The 21,687-nt window shown below is 40.8% G+C and overlaps 2 protein-coding genes across 7 annotated transcripts in view; both read left to right on the plus strand.

The window, feature by feature from the left end:
• The window catches only part of AFDN (afadin, adherens junction formation factor), a 113,563-nt gene extending 98,422 nt beyond the window's left edge, over positions 1-15,141 (plus strand). For 4 of the 5 annotated variants that reach the window (XM_057406954.1, XM_057406951.1, XM_057406952.1 and 1 more), the window contains 4 exons: positions 5,487-5,621; positions 7,416-7,707; positions 11,972-12,056; positions 12,989-15,141. In XM_057406954.1, the coding sequence (XP_057262937.1) occupies positions 5,487-5,621; positions 7,416-7,707; positions 11,972-12,056; positions 12,989-13,133 (657 nt within the window). In that variant the 3' untranslated portion in view covers positions 13,134-15,141. The remainder of the gene's footprint in view (positions 1-5,486; positions 5,622-7,415; positions 7,708-11,971; positions 12,057-12,988) is intronic. The other variant, XM_057406953.1, reaches the window with a different exon arrangement.
• A 4,354-nt stretch (positions 15,142-19,495) lies between these two features.
• KIF25 (kinesin family member 25) overlaps positions 19,496-21,687 on the plus strand; it is a 40,113-nt gene continuing 37,921 nt past the window's right edge. Inside the window, exons 1-2 of one of the 2 annotated variants that reach the window (XM_057406957.1) lie at positions 19,496-19,685; positions 20,496-20,561. In XM_057406957.1, coding sequence (XP_057262940.1) covers positions 19,611-19,685; positions 20,496-20,561 — 141 coding nt within the window. In that variant the 5' untranslated portion in view covers positions 19,496-19,610. Of the gene's footprint in view, positions 19,686-20,495; positions 20,562-21,687 lie in introns of those variants that run through there. The other variant, XM_057406958.1, reaches the window with a different exon arrangement.

The raw sequence follows: 21,687 nt of genomic DNA on the forward strand, positions 1-21,687 counted from the left end.
CAGTCGTGTTTGAGTTCAGGATTGTTTTGGCAGCTTGATTTCCTAAACTTGCTCTTCTTGTATTTGCTGCAGTCTGTATTGCTTTCCTTTTTTTCTTGTGGCTAACTTTATTACTGTGTAAAACAATGGATACCTCAGAGTTGGAAACTGAACAAAGGAAAAGCTAAATATATCTTTGGCAAGCAGGTTGCGCTAAAGCCCAGCATCACTAACGTCTAATTTGTAGCACATAGGCAGTTACCTATGGGCATAAAAAAATCCATGCAAAACTGCCATTTTAACAGTGTCTTTAAAATTTCACTGTAGCAAGGCTTAAAAAGCCATGTGTCATGAATAGAAAACCAGTTGTGTTGCATAACATTTTATCAGTCTTCTCCCCAAATGCTGGATTTAATATGCTATTTGTGCTTAAAGTTCTTCCAGCGTTTTGGAACATTTTGGAACTAAGAAAGTTGTCTTGAACTGAAGCAATGTTTGCATTTGGTAACATTCACTGTCTGTACTACTAGAGATGCAGTAACTCACATCTCTGGAGAGTCACCAAGGTGCTGAATGAGTCAAATCAGTGCTTATAAAAAAGCTGGATTATTGATTGTTCTGATTTCTGTATTTCAGGATGATGTCAATTCAGTTCCTCATTCTAAAGCAGCTGACTTAACAAATAAAAGAAAATGCTTTGAAAATGGCACAAGTCTAACCTATCTTTATTTTCACTGTGCATCTTTCTTTTTTTCCCCTTTCTTACTACCTGCAGCAGACTGCTGTGCCAGCAATCTCTGTTCTAGATTTGGTATGTTTGTTTCTTTCTCTTCAATATCTCTTTCCCGTTTCAATTCCTGATGTTACTAATAACCACCCTATGTGCTTTGGATGATGATTTGGCATTTTTGGGTGTTCAAAAATCATTGTGATACAATCAGCAGTAAGTTAACTGTATGCATGCATTTGAATGTTTCCAGATGTGGTGACTGCTTTCCCTGTGTTTCCTTCCTTTTAGATGTTGTGTTCTGCTTGCAGGCTTGATTTGTTGTAGCAGTGATCTAATTTCAAACTTTGATGTTTTGTGCAATGGTGTTTATAAAAATCTTACTAACAACTTCGAATGAACATGCTGTGAGGCAAGATTTCCTTCCTTCCCCACCCTGGCAGATTTTAGAATAGCTCTAGCAACACCATTCCTTTCCAATTTGAAGTGAAGTTGTCCTGAGAGCCTAATAGGGCACACTGTTACAGCACATGCTGAAACACTGGTGTTTACAGGTGTCACAATTTTCTCATTAAAGGGAAAAAATGGATTGTAAACTCTGAAATTGCTTCTGAACTAGTATCTCCAAGTAGGTCACATAAACGTGCAATTATTAAGTTACCATATAATTTCAGTTTCAATTGGTTAATACCATTCTCTTGTGTCTAAAACATGACAGGCTTTCAGATTGGAGCAGTAATTGCTATGACTCTGGCGAATTGTGTATTTTATTGCTCTCATTGGAAATGGGTGCATGGGAAAAGAGTTCTGTAGTCTTCTAGAGAAGAAATACATCCCTTTCAAAGAGTATTTCTATGTAATTACTGTACCAATTTGAAAGAAAGGTAATGCTTGCAAGTCCTGTTAGTATAATTAACTTGTTCTGCTGGAAAGAACTGTAAACGTGACTGTTCAAAATATGGTTTTGAACATTCAGCACTGCTTTATTTGAACAAAAAAATAATCCTCTTTTAAAATGCATACCTCGTATGATTTGCTAAGTCTGTCTGAAGTGGTTGGTTTTGTATGTGTGGTAGATGTGTGTTAAGCAGATGACAGCAGTGAAACAGGTGAAGCATGTCAGCTTTCTGCTTTAATGGACAAGCCAAGCGTCACGGATTTCTCAGACTTGGTATCTATCAATATTTTTTCTTATTACTACTCTTATTTTTTTTTGCTTAAGCCCTGGTCCCTTGTGCTGTGACTGTACAGATAAAGTACTGTGCTAAGCTGGCTGTAAACTTCTGTATCTTTCTGCTTGTGAAGGCAGACAGTACCGTCAGCTTTAAAAATGGATTAGACAAAGTCATAGACATCACGCCTGTAAACTGCTGCTCAAAGGATTAACAAGGCTGCACCAGCTGACATCTCTAGTACCGTGCTGGGGAAATACTAGCAGAAACGTTCAGGATCGTGTGCAGCTTCTTGCTGTGGTCAGAGACGGAATACTGCACTAGATGGGTCCATGGCCTGAATCAGTTGAGGATTTATTATGTACATAAATTTAGCTTTAAAAACAAGAAAGAAATTAATTCTGAAATAGGTGGTGTTGAGCACTGTACTCGGAAAATACCTCTGTTTTCCTAATTTCATACTGTTCACATGACTTTCTGGGCATAGCGGCGTCTATCCTTTGCCACTTCACATACCCAAGTAGTTACTGCTTTGTTTCTAGAAGAAAAATCCGATGCTCAGTGCTTCTTATATATGTGTAAGTGAGCACTGGTGATAGCTGCTGTGCTAATTAGGGGGCTGGTGAAAGATGACAAATGTATGAATGAATGAATTGTGAGCTTGGCTAGTGTGTATCTTTTTAAATTCCCTATGCCACTAACAGATCTGACCCAGCTTTAGTCAAAAATAAATAGGTATACATTTAAGGTTCTTCTGGATCATCTTTTAAAACGTTCAGAGCAGTGCTCGGAGAAATGAATTTTGTCTGGAATCTGAGCCTTCCTGGATGCCTGCCAGTGCCCTTGATATCTTAACGTTGCTGATACGGATCAGCGCATCAGCTCCTGTATGAGGAGCCAATAGCTCAGAAGAAAAGAGGCCTTTTTTGCCATCCTAGGTAGAAGTAGTGCTGGAAGCATATGTGGTGGTGGTAGGGAGGACAGAGCTGTGCAGCTGAGCAAACTGTTGGTAGTTTGCAGTAGAACTGGGACAGAGCAGGGGGCAAGAATAAGTGCTTTGTGCTAAGCTGCTTCATGCAGTCACAGCTGGAAGAATGCTCCTCTCTGTCACGAATCAGTCATTTCTACCTGGTATAATACAAATGCGCTGCTTTGGAGAAACCCTGGAAGTACAGTAAATCAGATGAGAATGTGACTTTCTAAGTAGAGAAAAGCTAATTGGGATAGAGAAGTATCAAATCAAAATATTCAACCTGGGAATCTAATAGCCGTCTTACTAGAAATGGGACATGAAGCTAGTTTTCCTTCGTGTCTTGAAATTTTGGGATAAAGTTTGAAGTGAGTAGTGTGATAAATACAATTAAAAACACGTGCCTGCAAAGTACTTTGGCATGCTTCACCATCTTACCGCTCCCTGCCTTGGTGTAATAATGCTCCAAAGCAGGAACTAGTTACTAATGGTAAAGAAGTGGAATGTCACTCTTAATAGTTGCTCTATTCCTGCTTCTGTCTTACTTAGTAAAAAGGCCAATAATTATACGTATATGTTATGTTTAGCATAGCCTCTGACCTGGATACAGTCGTCTTAGCAATCATTCTGGTTCAGATGTTGACAGCAGTTCCCAGGTGGGCACCCTGCCCAGTTTTCCCTTCTATCTGTTAGTTAAGGTCACAAGAAAGTAAGTCAGTCCTACTCCCCCTTTAACTTAACTTGAAAAATTTTCTTGTTCAAGTGCACTTGAACAGAATATGTGCTGCTAAGCAAAAAGGCATCCGTGTTGTAATCTGGGATCTGGGATCAGGAACTGCCGAGTTTTTCTCCTAATGCAATTGGGCCAGAGTTAGGGAATGTTTCTGTATTTTTTCACTGTGCAGTTCCCTCCCTCCCCTTCACCCTTTCTGGGTTTTTGGTTTTCTTTGAGAGGAAATTACTTCTCTTCTATAAGCCCTTCTGAGTTACTGCCTGTCTTTCCTTTTGACAGCAATATTATCTCTTTTGCTAAAATAATGTCTTTTTAATAACCCAGACAAGAAGAGGTCATAATCCACATAGGGAATTTGTTAACTGCTCTACTGTATATGCTGAGCTTCATCACTATATTTATGTTGGGCTTGGTTAGGAATGATAAAAGTTTTAGCCCTAAATAAGGGAAATTTACTCAGAGGTACCATCCTCTAGTATACATTTGCCAAATGAGTGCCTAAACGAAATGAATTAATTTTGTTCTTTAGCTTTCATGCTCCAAAATAGTGGGTTTTAACACTTGAAATGAGAGGTGTTTTCACTGCAGTGAGTCCGTACAGCAGCTTGAAGATACAGAAGGCAAATGTTTTCAAAACTACCTGTTGTACAAAGTCATAAGATGCCCATAACAGAAATACTGCATGAACAGTGGGGGCAAATTATTACCAGATTAGTAAAAATAAAAACCCAGAACAAAACAACCTTCATTTTTTAGAATTGATTGGAAAATTGATTAGAAAACCTAAAGTTTCTAAAAAGACCCACCACATTTCCTGTTGATTAGCGGGCGGGAAGAGATACCTACATGAAGGTTGTCCTCACAGAGTCTATTAAAGCTCAACTTCTTTTCCTATATCCTTACTGCTTTGTGTCTTAAGGTCCTTTCTCTGTAAATGAAACCAGAGTGTAAAAACAAATCCAGAGGCAGAGAAGTATCTAGGCTGCATGCAGCTTATAACAAGATCCAATGATTTATTGATTTATAGCAGTTGATGTAAAAGGTGGGGGGCGGGGAGGGGTGTCACTTTAAAGCATATGCTGCAGTAAGAAATAACAGCATGTTGTCCATTTAATTTCTGCTTGTGACTGTTATTGTACTAGTAAATATTCCTGTCCATCAAGGGCTTAGATAGCCTTAGCTTTAGAGAATCATGCAAAGTTTAGATTGTTGCTCAGTTTCATCGGTGCAGTGTTTATCATAAGCATTTATAAAACAGTACTGTTTGTTGGACAACAGTTGTTCATGTGAGCTGTTCAATCTCGATGGTCAAAGATTTTGTTGCCTTGTGCTCTCCTTTTTCCAAAACACATCTGTTTGCAGATACAGATGGGAGATTTTATTTATCTCCTGAGACTATTTGCAGACTTGTTGAATGAGCCTGTTACTTTAAATGGATTGACCCTTTGACTAATGAGTCAGGATTTTCCGGTGCTTAAATACTAATGCAGAATGAAAAACCAATTGGCTACTTGAGCTGTGGGCTGTAGGTTCCAAGTATTTAATTTCACTTTACTGTACCTATGAGACCATGATTGCTGAAGCTGTCTGGAACTCGAGTCTCCTCAGTCTTCTGCTAGGGGTTCATGTAGGACTGCTAAAAATGTCAGAAATGTCTCTCTGTGTGTTTTGTGGTTTTATGTATGTAGTTCTGTGCATCTCTTCCCTTCCCACCCTCTTCTTATTGATTTTAGAGAAACCAGCGTAACAAAGTGTACTCTTAACAGCTGGAAATGATACTGGTTTATCCGTAGTAAAGTGTTTTCTATAGATGGGGTTATTTTTAGATGGAAATACTTGGGTTAAATTTGTTTTGACCCGTGTTACTCACAAACAACCAAACAATTGAAGATGCATCTCCATTAGTTACAGGATGAAGAGCGCAGACGGCAGCAGCAGTTGGAAGAAATGCGCAAACGAGAAGCAGAAGACAGGGCCAGGCAGGAAGAAGAGCGCCGACAGCAAGAGGAGGAGCGGACCAGGAGAGAGGCTGAAGAAAAGGTTGTGGTCTTCCAAGTGCTGCAAGGGTTCTGACAGGCCTCTCCTCTTTAGCCCAGCCAGTAACACTTGGGTCAGCAGGGGTTAAATGCACCAGCCCCATTAATAAGGGTCATGACCCAAGGCTTCGATTTATCCAGTATAAGACAAAAAGTAATTAAACAGCCCATTCATGGAGGCTGGAGGATGCAGAAATAGTACTGTAGGTTCACCATTTGTAGGTGCTCAGTGGTGTCGAGGGCTTTCCTTCAGAGTCTTCTCTGGAAGTTATGACAGAAATCAGTTACCTCCTGGTTTCCTTCAGCCCCCAACATAACTTGGCTACCCTCTTTATTATACTACCTTAGTTAATGGTGTTGGGGTTTGCTGTGTCTCAGAGATGGCACTTAAATTCTGCAGTAATTGTTTGATGCACATACAGAGAGAAATGCAAAACACAGTGTAGTGAAGATGGCTACTCCACATTGTCTTCCACGTCTGGACTATGGGAGGAAAGGAATTGGTTGGTTTCTAGAAAGAAAGTAAATAATTCCAGCAGTTAGGTCACTGTGCAGTCAAGCAGATTCTAAAGATTCAGGCTTCTAGGTTCCTTCAGAACATTTGAGAAGCTTAATTGTTCAAAACTGGGCAACAGTAAAACCAACCAAGGCTTTCTTAATTTTGGGCAGTGACACAGCCAGATGACATTTGGATCACCTGCTTGGAAGGGTTCTCACTGTCAGATCTTGACTGACACACTCATGTATCTACCAGCTCAGAACTTGGTACTATCTGACCACTACTGTTGTTTTAGAGAGTAGTACAAGGCAATGAGTTTCATGTCTTTGCTCTAGATGAATAAGATCAGATTTACTTATGATTTTTCTAGGATAACTGACTCACAGAGCTGAGCGGATAAGCAGATATGGTGGAATTCTTTTTTTTAGACACATGGATAAAAAGCAGAAAGGATGGTTGTTTGAAATGCCATCATACTCCCAGCAGAAGTTACACCATGCTTAGGCAGAAGGTTTCTTGTAGCATACAGTTTCCAAACATTTTCGTTATCAAACTAACCCCTGAGTAGACCTTTGTATTAATTTATGATGTGGTGTAGACTAAAGAGCTGAACAGAATTAAATGCTATTTAGTTCAAAGCCAATAAAAATCAAACTGGAAAAATACATAGAAGATATTTCATGGCCTTTTAAATGGTGAATAGGCTGATATAAGTATCACTAGCATAGCTTTTTAAATTTTTAATATTTTTTATTTAAAAACATTTATCTGTAGAAAAGTTCTTTGTAATTTGACTTCTGTAAGTACCAGTTTCCCTCGTACTTGTATGAGAAGCTTTTGTTAGGAGTCATCTATTCCAAGGCTCTATTGATTAATTTACTTTGTATAGGCATGCAGCAAAATGACAAAGTTCCTTTTTTTAAAGGCTGTAGTTAATTTTAGTTCTTTTCCTCTCCCACAGATTCTTTACAGCTTTATTAAATCTGCCTCTTATTAACTGTGGTTACATTTTGAGCAATAAAAGCTGGAATCGCCCTTAGTTCGCACAGGCAGTTAGTTGCCTTAGTTACTGCAGGTAGAGGTAAATGTGGAAATAAAAGCAACGCTGTGTTGCAGGACAGCTGCCCTGGTTTTCGTAGTAAATATTCTTTGTGTGAGTCCATATGGATGCCCTGCTGATTGCCAGAAAAGGAGACAAAAAAAGGTGTTTGTAGCTTGGTGCTGGAGTGCTTAAATTGCTCTTAGATAGAAATGTCTGTGTTTCTGACCACTGTGTTTCTGTTTCCTCTGGACTTGCAGAGGCGACAGGAAGAGGAGTATTACAGTCGCTTAGAGGCTGAAAGGCGCAGGCAACACGATGAAGCAGAACGAAGATTACTGGAGCCTGATGAGCCTGGTCTGTACAGACCTCCGCTTCCACGGGAATATGAACTCCCATCCCCAACCCCTTCATCTAACGCTCCTCCTCCCCCACCTCAGCGAAACACCTCTTACCTCAAAACACAGGTCCTCTCCCCTGACACGATTTATACTGCCAAGTTTGTTGCATACAATGATGATGATGAGGAGGAGGAGGATTCCAATCTAGCAGGTCAGGATAAGTACTCCAGCACACGAAAATCTTATGGTGACTTTCCTCCTGCCACCCTTAAGCCACAGCAGCCCTCCCGCCAGCCTCGCCCAGTTTCAGATGGCCTCTTTCTTTCAAACTCATTCCAGTCATCTCCAGTCAATGCCAACAGTACTACTGCCAAAAAAAGCCAGCCCCCGCCCCCACCAAACAAACCAAGTGTCATCCATGCCAGCAGCTCTAAAGGTAGACACCATGACCTCAACCGTCTCTGCAGAACTGTCCTCGTGTTTTCAACTCTGGTGTTGTGGATTGATCTCTTACTTTGTGATTTATTTTCCTCCCCACTTAATCACTATTTTCACTGTGGTGATCTGATTTAAATCCTGATCTTAATATCAGTTCTCCAATTTTTAATTATTTTGATCTCTCAAATTTCCTTGTTCTTTACCCAAACTCTTCAAAAGCAAAAAATTCCATCTTTCACACAATGAATCAGAAGTGATTTTAACTGTTACTCAACCAATTCAAAGTACTGTTGGTTTTGGCTTTCACTCTGTATCTTTCAGTGATTTGTTTTATATGACTGACCACTGTTTACTCAGGGCATCTGGAAGTGCACCTTTCTTGAACACAGGAAACCTTTTCATATGGGTTCATGGACAGAGCTTATCTTCTGCTTTCATTATTGGTACCAGGGTTCTGTCTTCCAATGGTGTGTGCAAATGGCTTTAAAAATGACCTGTGTAGATGCAGTTCTTAAATACACAAGCATCAAGAGGCATATAGGAACATGCAGTTAGTTTCACGTATTAGACACTATTCCTGTACTTCTGGCTTGTACAGTGCAGTTCTCTTGCAAAAAGAGACAAAACCCTAAATTTCATCTTAGTGCTTTTTGTCTTTGTCGTTCCCTTCCCTTCTACGTCCTGTATTTCTTTGTCACCTCATCTTGTTTCTTTTACAGCTCCAGGTGGGCAACCATAATGGAGTTTAATTTCAAGTAGAGCTCTAGCTGCTGGTAACTTCAGCAAGGTGTTTTATCTGCAGAGTACTACTTTAGTTAGACTCATGAATTCAAAGCTAGCTCAGTCCAAAGTTCCATGCTAAATTTGTTTAAACCACTGCTCTGCAGGAGGAATCTTAAATACTTTACTCTTGGAGTACGTGTCTGTGTAGATCTCACTCTTACAAATTTGCACTTTATTAGTACAGTATTTCGTCTTTAAATAGCAGCATCGGCCACTGCTTCCCTGACATTTTTTCTCTGCTTCTGTATCCTTCTGAGGGGAATGGTGGCAATGACATTTCCCTAGTTTGTTCCTTTTACTTATGCTGGAAGTCAACAAGTGCCTGATGGTGAACTCCAGCTGATCAAACCATCCTTCTAAAACACAAAGGTTAGCAAAGTCACCTGTGAGGTAGCAATAGAAAGTGTTTATGCTGGCTTCTAGCCAAATGGCTAACTTGTTTACTGGATTCAAGGCTCAGTGACAAATGTGGAAACCTACAATATGGTATATCCCTGATCAACTTTTTGGCCACCTAACAAGTTAGAAAAGTCACTGTTAATCAGAGGTGTGGCGTGTGCCCTGATCATAGGGAGCATATGAGCCTCAGAATGGGTTCAGTCTATCAGAAGCACTTCTAATCCAGATGCAGTAGTGTATGAATCTGAATTAGGGTATGGATCAGGCCAAGCAGGTACATGATACTCTGAGCTTCCTGTGCATCCTTTTTAATTGAGGCTCCAGTCATTGTTTCTGAGCAAGGCATCTTTTCCTTTGCATGGCAGATTAGCTTCTGCTACAGTTGGGCTGCGTTCAGTGCCACGGTGTAGCTCTGCACAGTACTGTGTAGTTTTAATGTTGCTGAAAGAACAGTAGTTCAGCTGTTAAAATTGCTGTCCAACTGGTAACAGCTGATGCTTAGCAGTTTCATTCTTTGGGGTCAGTACAGCACCCAAGTTGCACAAGATACTTGTTTAAAGATAAAAAAACCAACTTTTTATTTACTGTGGTGTTGCCGCATGATGATCTTGTGATGTAGTAGTCCCTATGGATCTTGCAAGCCCGTCTGTCACTCCTGTCTGGCTATGTCATAGGTTCTAAATCTTAAAGGACGGTGAGGGAAGGTTTTAGCTTTTCAGGGTGTTGTCGCTAGACTGTAAATAAGACACACTGCATGCTACCTGCGATGTACTGTCATTACAATGGAAATACTGCCATTATGCCTGCCTCCCATGCATGTTAGCCCTCAGCCAGTGAACCCGAATCACGGTTTTGTATCAGAAGGGCTCTAGCTTTTGAGCGCCTTAAGTCACAAAGAATTAATGAGTTAAAAAATAAGATTAAAGACAGGAAATAAGCAGAAGAGATTCTCTTTAAACACTATGACTATGTTCTTAGCTTGCTCTTAGGAATATTCTGACATGAAACTTTTGGACTGTATGTCTGTACTGAGTTTGTGTTCATTCAGAGGACTATCTTTTTCTAGAAATTCTTATTTGAAACCAACTGTAATAGAACACAAACTGTACCTACCATCACAACACATAGGCTCCCAAAGGCCCTTGCTTCCCTTCCTGTTTTGGCACGTTGAAGTCTGTACATGTAATAAATTAAGTAACTCTGGAACCATCAGTCACTGATTGTCACCTCTAGTCTTCTTGCCTCCCATCGTCCATAACCCAGAATGCCATCTCATATGTAACTGCATTTCCCAGTCCTGTTTTTTGTTAACTTCAATGGAAAAATGAATCTCAGGAAAGTGAAATGTTCAGTGATATTTTTTGCGTGCACGCGTTTGTTTTTCCTGGAAAACAATCAGCAGGACAATCTACAGAGATCTGGTTAGGGGTTTGGTAACAATTAAGGAATATTGTAGTATGATGCTTCGCCTTTAATAACCTAATTCATAAACCATACAACTAATTCTGAATACTCTTATTTCATAATTTTCAAAATAGCCATGAGAACAGGTTAACTTCACCTGATTGCTCAAGCTTCTAAGAAGACTGCCTGCGTAACGTACAAAGCCGTTTGCACAAAATGCAGAATTCACTGTGCAATTTACCATCTCCCATCTCGCTGACTCTCTTACATTCCTTTCCTTTATGGCTCTCTTCTGTTCTCAACGTTAACTCCAGTAAACCACGCTTCTGCAAATTTTGCTCTCGTACCTTCTTCCACTGGGTCTCTTAAGACCATTTGGTCTGTCAACTAACCCAGAGAAAAATCAACACCCAAATCAAAACTGCCAAGCAGGTGGAAGTGTGAACCACAGCATGTGGGCCCGTTCAAAGTAGGGACACGCATGTAAGATACATTTCTGAAATGAAAAAACCTTTTATATGCCTGGCATACCTTGTATGATTTGGTCTGCTGCAAAGTTTTGGTGGAAAAAAAACAGCTTATCACACATTAGCTGAACTTGCTTGTGTGTGCCATATGTCTTACTGAGTATTTATAAGTTACATATACCAGTGGAAGAAGCAAACATTTCCTTTTGTACCAAAGAAGGTTCACAAGACATAACACATACAATATTGACACTAGAACTGTCTGCAGACAAATCTGAGTATTGTGCTGACACTTTTTACTCTTTTCCTGACAGTTACTAAGATAATATGGTCCTAAATATCAATTAAATTGATAAACTTTTTGATTGGAAAGAAAATGTTTTGTCTTGTGGCCTTTAGAAACAATTAATATAATGTGTAAAACCTGTGTGTTAGATCAAGTTAAACTAAAGGTGCAGTGCTGCAAGATAACTTGCTTGAAATTTAAATTCAAGGGAGGGGGGTGCATTTTCTGAGTGATAGTTTACTTAATGAGACTAAACAGAGACAAAAAGTGTGACTGCTGAATTGCAAAGATGGTATATCCTAATCCTGGCTTACTTACAGCCTTGTAAAGAGCAGTGGCAGCTAACCTGTTCCTTTGGAGCTTGTTGCAGGATATTTAGTGTGCTGCTCTTTCTGTCAATCTTGAACAACCTCTAATGTCTCTCAGAGTAAGCCATTTTACGATAGAGACTGTGAATCAATATGTGCTGGATAAGCTATACAAAATGAGTTCTGGCTCAAAATTAGGAGTAACAAAACTATAGCTGTTTGGGAGGGGGATGGAATTTAGTAGTACTGGTTTTAAATATTAATGGCCTTCGAAATTTATTTCTGATTCTAGTTTGAGATTAGTTCTTGAAAGAAGCACTGCACCTTTTTGAAGAAATATAAAACTTTCATGTTGTAACTGCAGTCTTTCAACTTTTACTTTTGCATAAGGAGTAAATTCATACACTGGATCTACAGGAGCAGCTGTTGGGGCCCATGAAGTGTATCGGGATCCAAGAGACAAACGATCTAAAAGGTGAAGTCCAAGAGTCAGTTAACTTTTATATACCTGGCTTGGCTGTTTTTTATTTCTGTGGGCTATTCAAGAGTTCTTCATCTGGCTCTGGAGTACCTTGGGTTACTATAATATACAACTGAGTTCTCCACAAGTCTTTCGGTGATCTGAAGTACTACATGACAGCAGCAAATTTCAGTGCTACAGCTGAATAAATGGAATGATCAGTGTAAATGAACAACTTCAACCAGTTTAAGTACATTTGTAAATCAGAAGAGTACCTCTCTAGTGGAATTCTTACCAAATTGCTGATAAGCATAAATAATACAGGCTGTATCTTATATGTGAATGGCAGCTTTACTGTGTAGCATACTGAAGCTGTGACTTGGGCTCAGCTAGGATTCTGTAGAAGCTAATTAGCCCAGTTCCTGCGTTTTAACATGTAGTCAGTGATTCTCTGCAGAGCAGACACCTTGGAGCTAAAGTGAAAGTTCTGATCAAGAAATTTAAATATATAGTAAAGCTTTGTTATATGAGGGTTAATCACATATGTAGAGATTAGTCCAGAATGATTTGAGACCTTCACTGTGGTAAAACATAATGCAAAAATCTGTTTGCTACAGGGATAAGAGATCAGTGCAAGAGCTGAGGCAATGATTGCACTTGTAAGCTTTGCCAGTACAGAACGAGATACAGGGGTGTTGCAGCCGCTGCAGTGTACTTCAGTACTGGTAGCTTCCTTTGCTGAGACCTAAAAGCTTTGTCATGAGCCCTTAATTTGTCAAAATGATAGCACAATGTCAGAATTAAAGGTACATGTGGGGAGCAACACCTTGTGAAACACTAAACAGAATCTTTTGCTGTATCAGTCCATACATGTCACCAAGAATTATTATATTTAGGATTATTATAGATAAGAATTATAAAGACTTTTTTTTTCTTCCCATTTCCAGTCAAGATACAGATTTACCTGGAGCACCAGAAAACTTGACATTCAGGGAACGCCAGCGACTTTTTTCACAGGGTCAGGATGTATCCAATAAAGTAAAAGCTTCTAGGAAATTAATGGAACTGGAAAATGAGTTGAACACAAAATAAAGCACCTTATCAGATGTAACTGAAGATCTCTGAATTGAGGGATTGAGATGGGGGGGCACACTACTAATGAACAGAAAATGAATGTTTTCTGAAAGGAGTGACTTTGATTCCTCTATATCTAAGACTGTTAATTAAGATTTAGAGATGTTGCAATAGCAAGAAAACTGATTACTTTGCCAGGAGCTTGTGGTTTATACAATGAAAGCACTGTAAAATTTTAAAGATATGAATCACGTGAAGGTAACTTTTTTCCTTTCTGTTTTGGGGGTTAAGTTCTTGTGCACCAGACCAAGTAGCACTTGTCAAAGTTCTGTTTCCTGGTGTTCTACAGACACACTTTTGTTTTAGCTGCTGAGCAGAGAGAGTGAGAATAGCTTGAACTGCCTAAACTAAACTGTGCACTAGAAATTAGTAGTTTAGGTTGGTAAGAAGGCAATGTCTGTGCCACCTTGAATAAGACTTCATATGCAAGTCTGACTATGGTGTTCATAGAATGATCAGCATATCAACGCATTTTACTATTATTTAGTACTGGATAACACACATCCTGTAGGTAGAACCTTGGAATAAAAATATTTCTAGTCCTATGTATTTTTGGGGTCCAAAAGGGTTGCCTGTCTGTTATTACAGAAGTCTGTATGCTGATGCATCCCCACTGTAAGTGCTTCAGACTTTTGAAAACGTGAAGATACGACCTTTGGATGGTTGATTTATTAAACATTACGTAAGCAATAGCTAGTAGGCTACAGTAATGGCCCTTCATCAGCTAGGACCAAAATGTTAGGAATGTGTAAAAGACAAGGAGTAATGATTCCTGTTCCAAGGTGAGCAGAACAGATAGGTATGTCTCCTGAGGAAGGTAGATTAGAAGTTACGAGGCGATTAGGCATGGAACAGTACTGCTAAGTCTGCTATTATCAGTTCAGCAATATCTTTATTTTTTTTCTATGGAGAAGTGAACTGGCATATTAGAGACAGAGACTGAAGTGTGAAGCATCAAATACAGTACTGCTGGTTGGGATTGGGAGTGTTTGTAAGGTCGTTAACAGAGCTGGTGTGCTAGCAATGGACCATCTCTGCTTATGCTGAGGAAGCAGTGCTAGTGAGCTGCTCCTTAGTCTACCTGGCTTTACTGGCATTCCATTACTGTTGTCCTGAAAATCTTGTTGGCAGTTCAAGCTATTTTTCCACACTGTAATAGCCTTATTTAATTTTAAATTGTTAATTTTTTTCCTCCCACCATTTCTTCAGCTGTGCTTATGTGGCTGATGATGTTGGGAATAAGGACCTCATCAGAGTTTTTCTCATTGTGTGATGTTAAGACAATATATATTGTGATTCCAAACAAATTTTCTATTTGACAAAGCCCTTTACTGGCTTTAGATGATTTTTTTTTTTCTGTATCATATTGTTCTCTTATAAATATATATTTAGGAAATTGTGCACACTTCCAAATACAAAGGGGTAGACTTTCACTGCCTTGGGAAAGAAATCACTTTTAATAAGAGTTGTATGATAAATAAATGCAAGTTAATGAAAATTGGAGTGTAAATATTTTTTACGTATTTCAGGTTTCTTATTTGAAAGTGTGCTTTTACCGTTTCACCTGTTAAATATGAAGTAGAAGATTAAACTGGTTCAAAGTGTTAATGAAGGATCTGCATGCTTGCTCTGTCTGTTAATCAGGAAAAGCAAGCCTCTCCCAATTTATCTTGAGAACACTAGCAGCCTTACAGTGACAAATTTTTCTTAAGGAAAAAAACTTATGCTGTGGCTGAATTACTGTTGCTGCTAGAATCTGAAAAAGGCTTAGCAAAAAAATACCTATAACCTTCAGTTGAGTGGATTTGGCCGCTATTGGGCATTCGGGTCAAGTGTGAATATGTGTAAAAGTGCTTTTCGTATTTGTCTGTGCATTATTATGAAAAACATCAAAACTGCTGTAGTTTCCCATTTCTACTGTATTTCACTTGCAACCTATTTTTAATAAAGTTTGTATTGTATTTAACTTTGCATTAAATGTTTTTTTGTGCTGTTTGTTATTTGATTCTGCGTAACAGCATTATTGTAAACCAGAGGGACTCCCATTATTATGTTTTGCCTTACCTGTCCTTTTAAAATACCCTGGCAAACAAAGTCAGTGTATTCATAATGAACAGACTAAAACCTCAAATTAATTCTACATGGAGAAGTCACTTGCAGAGAAGGCTAATTCTTAACTGATCGGAGAGGAGAATTTCTTGGCCTGATGTTCAAGATCTGCAGCAGGGACTTGAAAGAATAACTAATTTTTACAGCTTAACCAGCAACTTAGGAAATAGTGAATATTGGCAGGATGAGTTGCGCTGTATTTGTATCCTCCTCAAGTGCAAAGTTGTATTTTCTAACAGTGAAGAGGAACCTGGAATGCAGCTTCTTTCAGAAAAGTAAATAGTATGACAACTGGAGTCTCCAGTGTGATTGCTGTGGTTAAAAAGTCATTTGATCTCTTTATTTTGAACACAAATGCAGGATAACTTTTGTCAAATCTCTGGAGGGTGGAAACTGTTTGGCTGACTTGGAAATTTTGAGGGGTGGGCTCAAATTCAGTGTGTAGTTTTGAATGAAGGTTGAGCTAAATGGTGGTGCTCCTCTTTTATTGTTAGATTGATAAGGCTGGATGATTTGACTCTTGGGAGACACCAGTTAAAGCTTTGCATGGGAAGGATGCAGGAGGGAACTAGGCCAGTAGCTGCCTACTGCTGTTGCTGAATATCCTCTAGAGCTGGGATAGGCACCTTGTGTCTTTCCAGGTGAGTACCTTGATCTCTTGAGTTGTGGGATCTCCATGCTGGAACTTTTAAAATCAATGATGAAGATATTCTAGTTTTTTAGTGTAATAAATGTGTGTGCAAAGGCAGGGAAAGCGCTAAAGGAACCACAGAATGTCAGAAATGCTGTTTAGTATGTTTCAATGAAATGACTGCCAGGACCTCAGGGTAGGGCTGAGGGGAGTCTTTCATCCATGTTTTGAGGATAGCTTTTGACTGTGAGAACAGCCTAAAGAAAAATAACTTTTGAATACAGAATGTGTAGTCTAGAAGAGAAACGATCCATTCTCCTCCTGTATGTCAGCCCCTTAGTATAAGCAAGAGCAAAGAACCAGTACAAAAGCAAAAAGTGATATATTTGATGAGACTATGGTTGTTGCAGCTGTGAACTGTCATGGAAACATTTATACATTTATTTCCAGACTAAAGTAATCCAGGGGTTGGGGGGGGGGGGGGGGGGGGGTGGGGGGGTGGTGGAGGCGGGGAAGGAGCTGTGCACTGTACAACAGTGGTAATGCATTCTCAGTGAGAAAACAAGTTTTGAGCTATGCTTTGCAAAGTTCAGGTCAGGTTTGCCAAAGGATCAAACCAGTATGGTGGGAGTTGAACAGTGATGTGGTTTGCTTTGCATTAGGGACATGAGTTGTCATCCTTCGTAGCACAGCTCTTGCTACTTTAATTGATGATGACCTTTGTGATAACTGTATGAAATTATATTTGCATATGCAGCCAGGTCTGCTGCTCTGAGCAGCCCTCCTGATCTGGTGGTCTGCAACAGACCCCCACAGTAATGTACAGCATCACATTCTCCCTTCAGCCCTTACCTACAGCCTCTCAGTTGGCCCATCACCTGTCCCCAGGCAGAGTTCCAAACTCTCCAGCCTATCCTTGACATAAATAGCTATACCCCCTGCCCACCTGCCCAGCCTGTCTTTCCTAAAGAGCCTATAACCTTCCATTCCAACTTTCCAGTCACAGGAGCCACCCCACCATGTTTCTGTGATGCCAATGATATCATGCGCTTGTATGCACACATCTCTAATTCCTCTTGTTTAGTCCCCATATTAAAGGCATTTGTATAGAGGCATCTCAGCCAAACTCCACTGGAGCTGTTCTGCATCACTCTGAGCATTCATTACAGGTGCTGGCATCCAACTGGTAGAGTTGGGATGGATCAGTGCCACCCCTACAACAAATCTAGTTTAAAGCTGCCTTGACCAGTCTGGTAAATCTCTGACCAAAAATGTATCAGAAGTGTTCAACACAATGCTTCCTCAGTGGTATCTTAAGCTTTATAATCCACCACTGATGCTAAAATTAAAAATGGATTGAGCCATTTTCATTATATATCTGGCCCTCTGGTTCCTCAGAAAGATCTGTACCAAGGAGGGCTCTGCATTTGCAGGGGGATGATGGGATCAAGGTGGTAGAAGTTGGGGGGGGAACCAGAGATTCTTCAAAATTCTTCAAAGTAGAGAATCAGTGTAGACAGGCATGCTTGGAACACAGCCTTGCAGCATTTCCAGCAGATAGCTGGATTTTGTATTCCTTTCTTGCCTAGATCTCACTGACAGACTTTTTTTGTTCCCCATACATCAAGCAACTTCCCCTTTGCTTTGGAAATAGAAGGAAAATGCTATTATGGTGAGTGACAACATACTGTAATTGGGGGGGGGGGGGGGGTTTATTGGTTGTTTTGCTTTTTTTTTATACAGAAGGGACTGATTTTTCAGCACTATGTAACCTGCTGTGTACAGAGGAATGACTAAATAAGAGCAGTCTGGGGCTGCTCAGTTTTAGGTTGCTAGTTTAAAGTCAGAATGATAGCGAATTAAGTCTTCTCTGTTACAGCCTACAGAAACCAGATTCTTAATATCATTCGATCAACCATTACACTTCAGAGGTGATCTTTCTGAGATGAAGCTGAGTTCTGTTGGAACTGTTCTGATTTGATTCCTGCTGCTAGAGGATAAACATGACATCTAAAAATCACAGCTCAGTGTCAAGAATTGTGAATCATACCCCTCAAGCTACTAAACTTCCAAAAATAGCTGATGTTGATAAAAACCTGTCTGCTTTACTTAGTGCCAACATCTCCAAAAATCCACAGTATCACAGTACTTTGGGACTCTTTTTTGAAGCCTGTATCCATTTGTCAGTTCTCATTTTTCCACCGATATAGAACTAGTTGCAAGGATGAACTGTTGAGGAGCTGCCAGTCAGTTTGTTGAGGGGTTTTGGTTTTAGACTGAGGCTACAGTTTGTGGATGTTACAGTACCACCAAGACAGTTGATAGAGCTGCACAGGAATGTTTGGTTTGGTATGTGATAGGTGGGCTTCATCTGGGTTCCTCTGTGAAGCATTGCTATCCCTTTTGTGCCAGACATGGAGAAGTCCACTGCTGCATGCCTTTGGATTTTCTACTGCCTGTGTGAGAGCGCATTCACCATGTTCAGTAGACAGTAAATTGAGACTGCTGTTATGCAGAACTGGATTCCTCTGTAATTATGATGCTGGCTTTGGTTTCAAAAACAAAACAAAACAACAACCCCAAACTCTAGTGCAAAAATAGCATTATTTCCCACTTCCGAGAAGCTGGCATGTTTGTATCTGGTGTATGTTCACATTTAATAGCCAAATAGTATTGCGACTCTTTTTAAGATGTTAATCTTTCAGTGCAATACAGTTGAGCACTACGTAGTATTACTAATGTGTATAGCATTCACCTTAGTGTGAGACCCCCTGCCATAGCCTGAATGAATAGCTTCCACCTGGGGCAGCCAATTAGGGCTCCTACAGCAGCTGGACCCGCAGGCTTTGTCCATCCCCTAAGACTAGCACTGGCTTTGTTCACAGGGTAACTAAACAGTTGCAGTTTAAGGGACCTCTGTGTATCATACAGCCCAAGGTCAGAGCTCTGCTTAATTGGGGTTTGATTATCTCCAAGGACGGAGGCATGGAGACTCAACCTCTCTGAGCAACCTATGCTGGCCTTTGACTACTCTCACAATAAGAAGTATTTAAAGTTCAGATGAAGTTTCACATCTCAGTTTGTACCTGCTGCCTCTTGTACTGTCATTGGGCTCTCTTGTTTTTATAGCCTTCCATCAGGTGCTTACAGACAGTGACCAGATTTCCCCTCAGCCGCCTTTCCCCCAGCCCCAACAACGGATGTTCTTATCCTTTAATCTTCTTTGTGGCCTTTCCAGCCTTAGCCCATAGTACACATCACCAACTGCTCAGGAAGGAAATCCTGTACCCAGTATAGGAGCTCTAAGCTCTATCCTCCTCCTCCCCCTTTGTTGCCGCCACTGACCCTCAACACGAGGCTTGCACACCCAAGAACTAGTGTTCTGAGGAGGAATCTTTCCGTACCTTAGACCTTTGGAGTGCTAGGCTTCCCTTTATCCCTTCCCTACCCTAACTTAAGGATACTCCCACTCAGAGACCGAGGCCACTTATCCCAAGTGACCCAGGCGAAGGAGGGATACTTCCATCCCCTATGGAGCGCCTAAAGGCCGCAGCTGGCGCCCGCTGCTGGGCGGGGAAGGAGGCGGGCCCTGTCACCGTGGCGGCCACGCCAGCTGCGTCCCGCATTGGCCGGTTTAAATCCCCTTGGGGCCTTGCTCGGCCCTGCTGTGCCGCGGCGCCGGAGCGGGGAGGACGATGCGGCCGCGGAGCGGGCTCGATCCGGGCTCCGTGTGGGCGCAGCGCCTCCGGCAGCTGGAGCAGCGGTTGCGAGTGAGCCCCGCGCCGCCGCGGCGAGAAGGGAGGCGATGGGCGGGCACTGGGGCGGGCTCTGGAGCGGCAGGGCGGGGCACCTGGAGGGGCCTTGGGCCGCTGGGAGAGGGGGTGAGGCCCCTCCGGCCCCTTCTGTTAAAAACGTGTGTTCTAGCCCTAACATTTGGGCGAGAATCCTCAATACAGCAGCCTATAGGGGTGTGGCAGGGGAGAGACTGCTTCACCTCGGGCTGGGCTGGAAACGGGGCTTCAGAACTGTGAGGAGCCCTCCTCGGCAGAGCGGGCATGCCCCTGTGAGACAGCACCTGCACCGAGAAATAGTCTTGCTGCCGCACTGTTGGAGGTGTCCAGCAGTGCAGCCTTGGAAATGGACATCTGTGTGGTTGTTTATAAACAAATGAGAATGTTCTGAGCTGGTCAGGGTGTTGGGACATCAGGTCCAAGTCATGCTTTGCCTAGAAAGGTTGTACCAGAGGATCCTCGGGGGCCCTTCCAACCTCCTTTTCTATGACTAGAATTTCTCTAAAGGCCATACATCTGAAAAATGTCAGGAGATGGTTTTATAAAGCAAAAGCAGTTGAAACCTTGTACATATGTATTTCTGTGCAAGCAGGCAAAATGACAAGAGTACAGGAAATAAAGAGGTGTTAAATATTACTGTGCTGAGGAGATTGGGGGTAGGTAGTCCTGTCATTTCAGAAGGCTGAGAAACCTGAGAAACAGAGCAATGCAATAATGAAAGCGATCATAATAGTACCATCAAACTCATGGTTCCGTCATTTTTAGTTTTTGGTGGGTTTTGTTCCTTAGGCCAAAGAAGAAAGAATAGTTGTCCTGGAAACTGAAAATGCTGCTCTCCATCTAAAGCTTGCAGAGGTAATTATTGTTTGTTTGTCCAGGAAGAATTCTCATGAAAATAAGATATACGCTGAAATCTGCCTCCTGTTTTCAGGGTTTGAACTCATCACCTGTTGGGGAAATCTATGAAGGGATCAAGGCTCAGCATTTCTGTGTTTCTGTTTGTTTACATATGAATCATAAATGGTAGCAGTAACAATAGACTCCTTAACTAGAAGTTGGCATGCATTTAAGTAATTGCTGTTGGTTTAAATCTATAAAAGTGAACTGAGGGAATGGCTCTGCTATTGTTAAATGCAGCATACTGCTTTCTGCTTGCAGGGAAATGTATGAAAGTCAAAGGTAGGTTTTGAAGGAATACTTTTTAGACATAATTAGGATCATGCTTAAAAAGGACTGTTCTTAGAGTGCAGAAAAGACATTTTGTTAACAGTACACTTACCAGAGATGCCCTTTTGCATGTCTTCATAGCACTGGTGTTACACTTGTGTAAAAATTGCAAGGTACTGTTGCAGAACTTGATCACAGAGCGCACAGCAACAACTGGATGCCCTCATTTCCTTATCTCATTCTACAGAAACATATGTTGTTCTTAGACCATTACTGAAACAAGAAACAGTCTGTGATAATGTTTGGGGTCTTCAAAGGTAGGATTTCCGAGATCTAGAGAATTTTGAGTATTGATCTGCGCTGCTGGAGTAGAGCCAGCTGTGAATATTAGTTGTGATATGGACTGTTGGCCAAGAGTTTCTAATCTGGGCTGAAACATTAGATGGTTGGGTGACCTCAGGAAAGCCATTTGCCTTCCGTGTGGGTCTGTTAACACCTGTGGATAAAAGTGGATTTAACGTTTTTCAAAGCCTGACTGGAAGCAGATGGTACATCTGAAATGAGTTTTGGTAGGTATACAGAATAATACTGTCATTTATTCTGAGAAAATGTTGCTGTTATTTTTGTTCTGCTTTATAATATTTACCAAAGACCTTAAATATGTCAACTGATTTTTATTTATTTTATTCTCACAAGCACAAGAAATAGATTTTTCTCATCAGTCAGGTGCATTAGATGTAGGAAGAAGTTATATGAATATTAGATAATGAAACCTTGTTTTCCAGGGTTTCATTTTCAAGCACTGTTTCAGTTT

This window comes from Pezoporus wallicus, unplaced genomic scaffold, assembly GCF_028554395.1.
Source record: "Pezoporus wallicus isolate ANWC-B61680 ecotype Strahan unplaced genomic scaffold, APGP_CSIRO_Pwel_v1 scaffold_6362, whole genome shotgun sequence".
Taxonomy (NCBI): Eukaryota; Metazoa; Chordata; class Aves; order Psittaciformes; family Psittacidae; genus Pezoporus; species Pezoporus wallicus.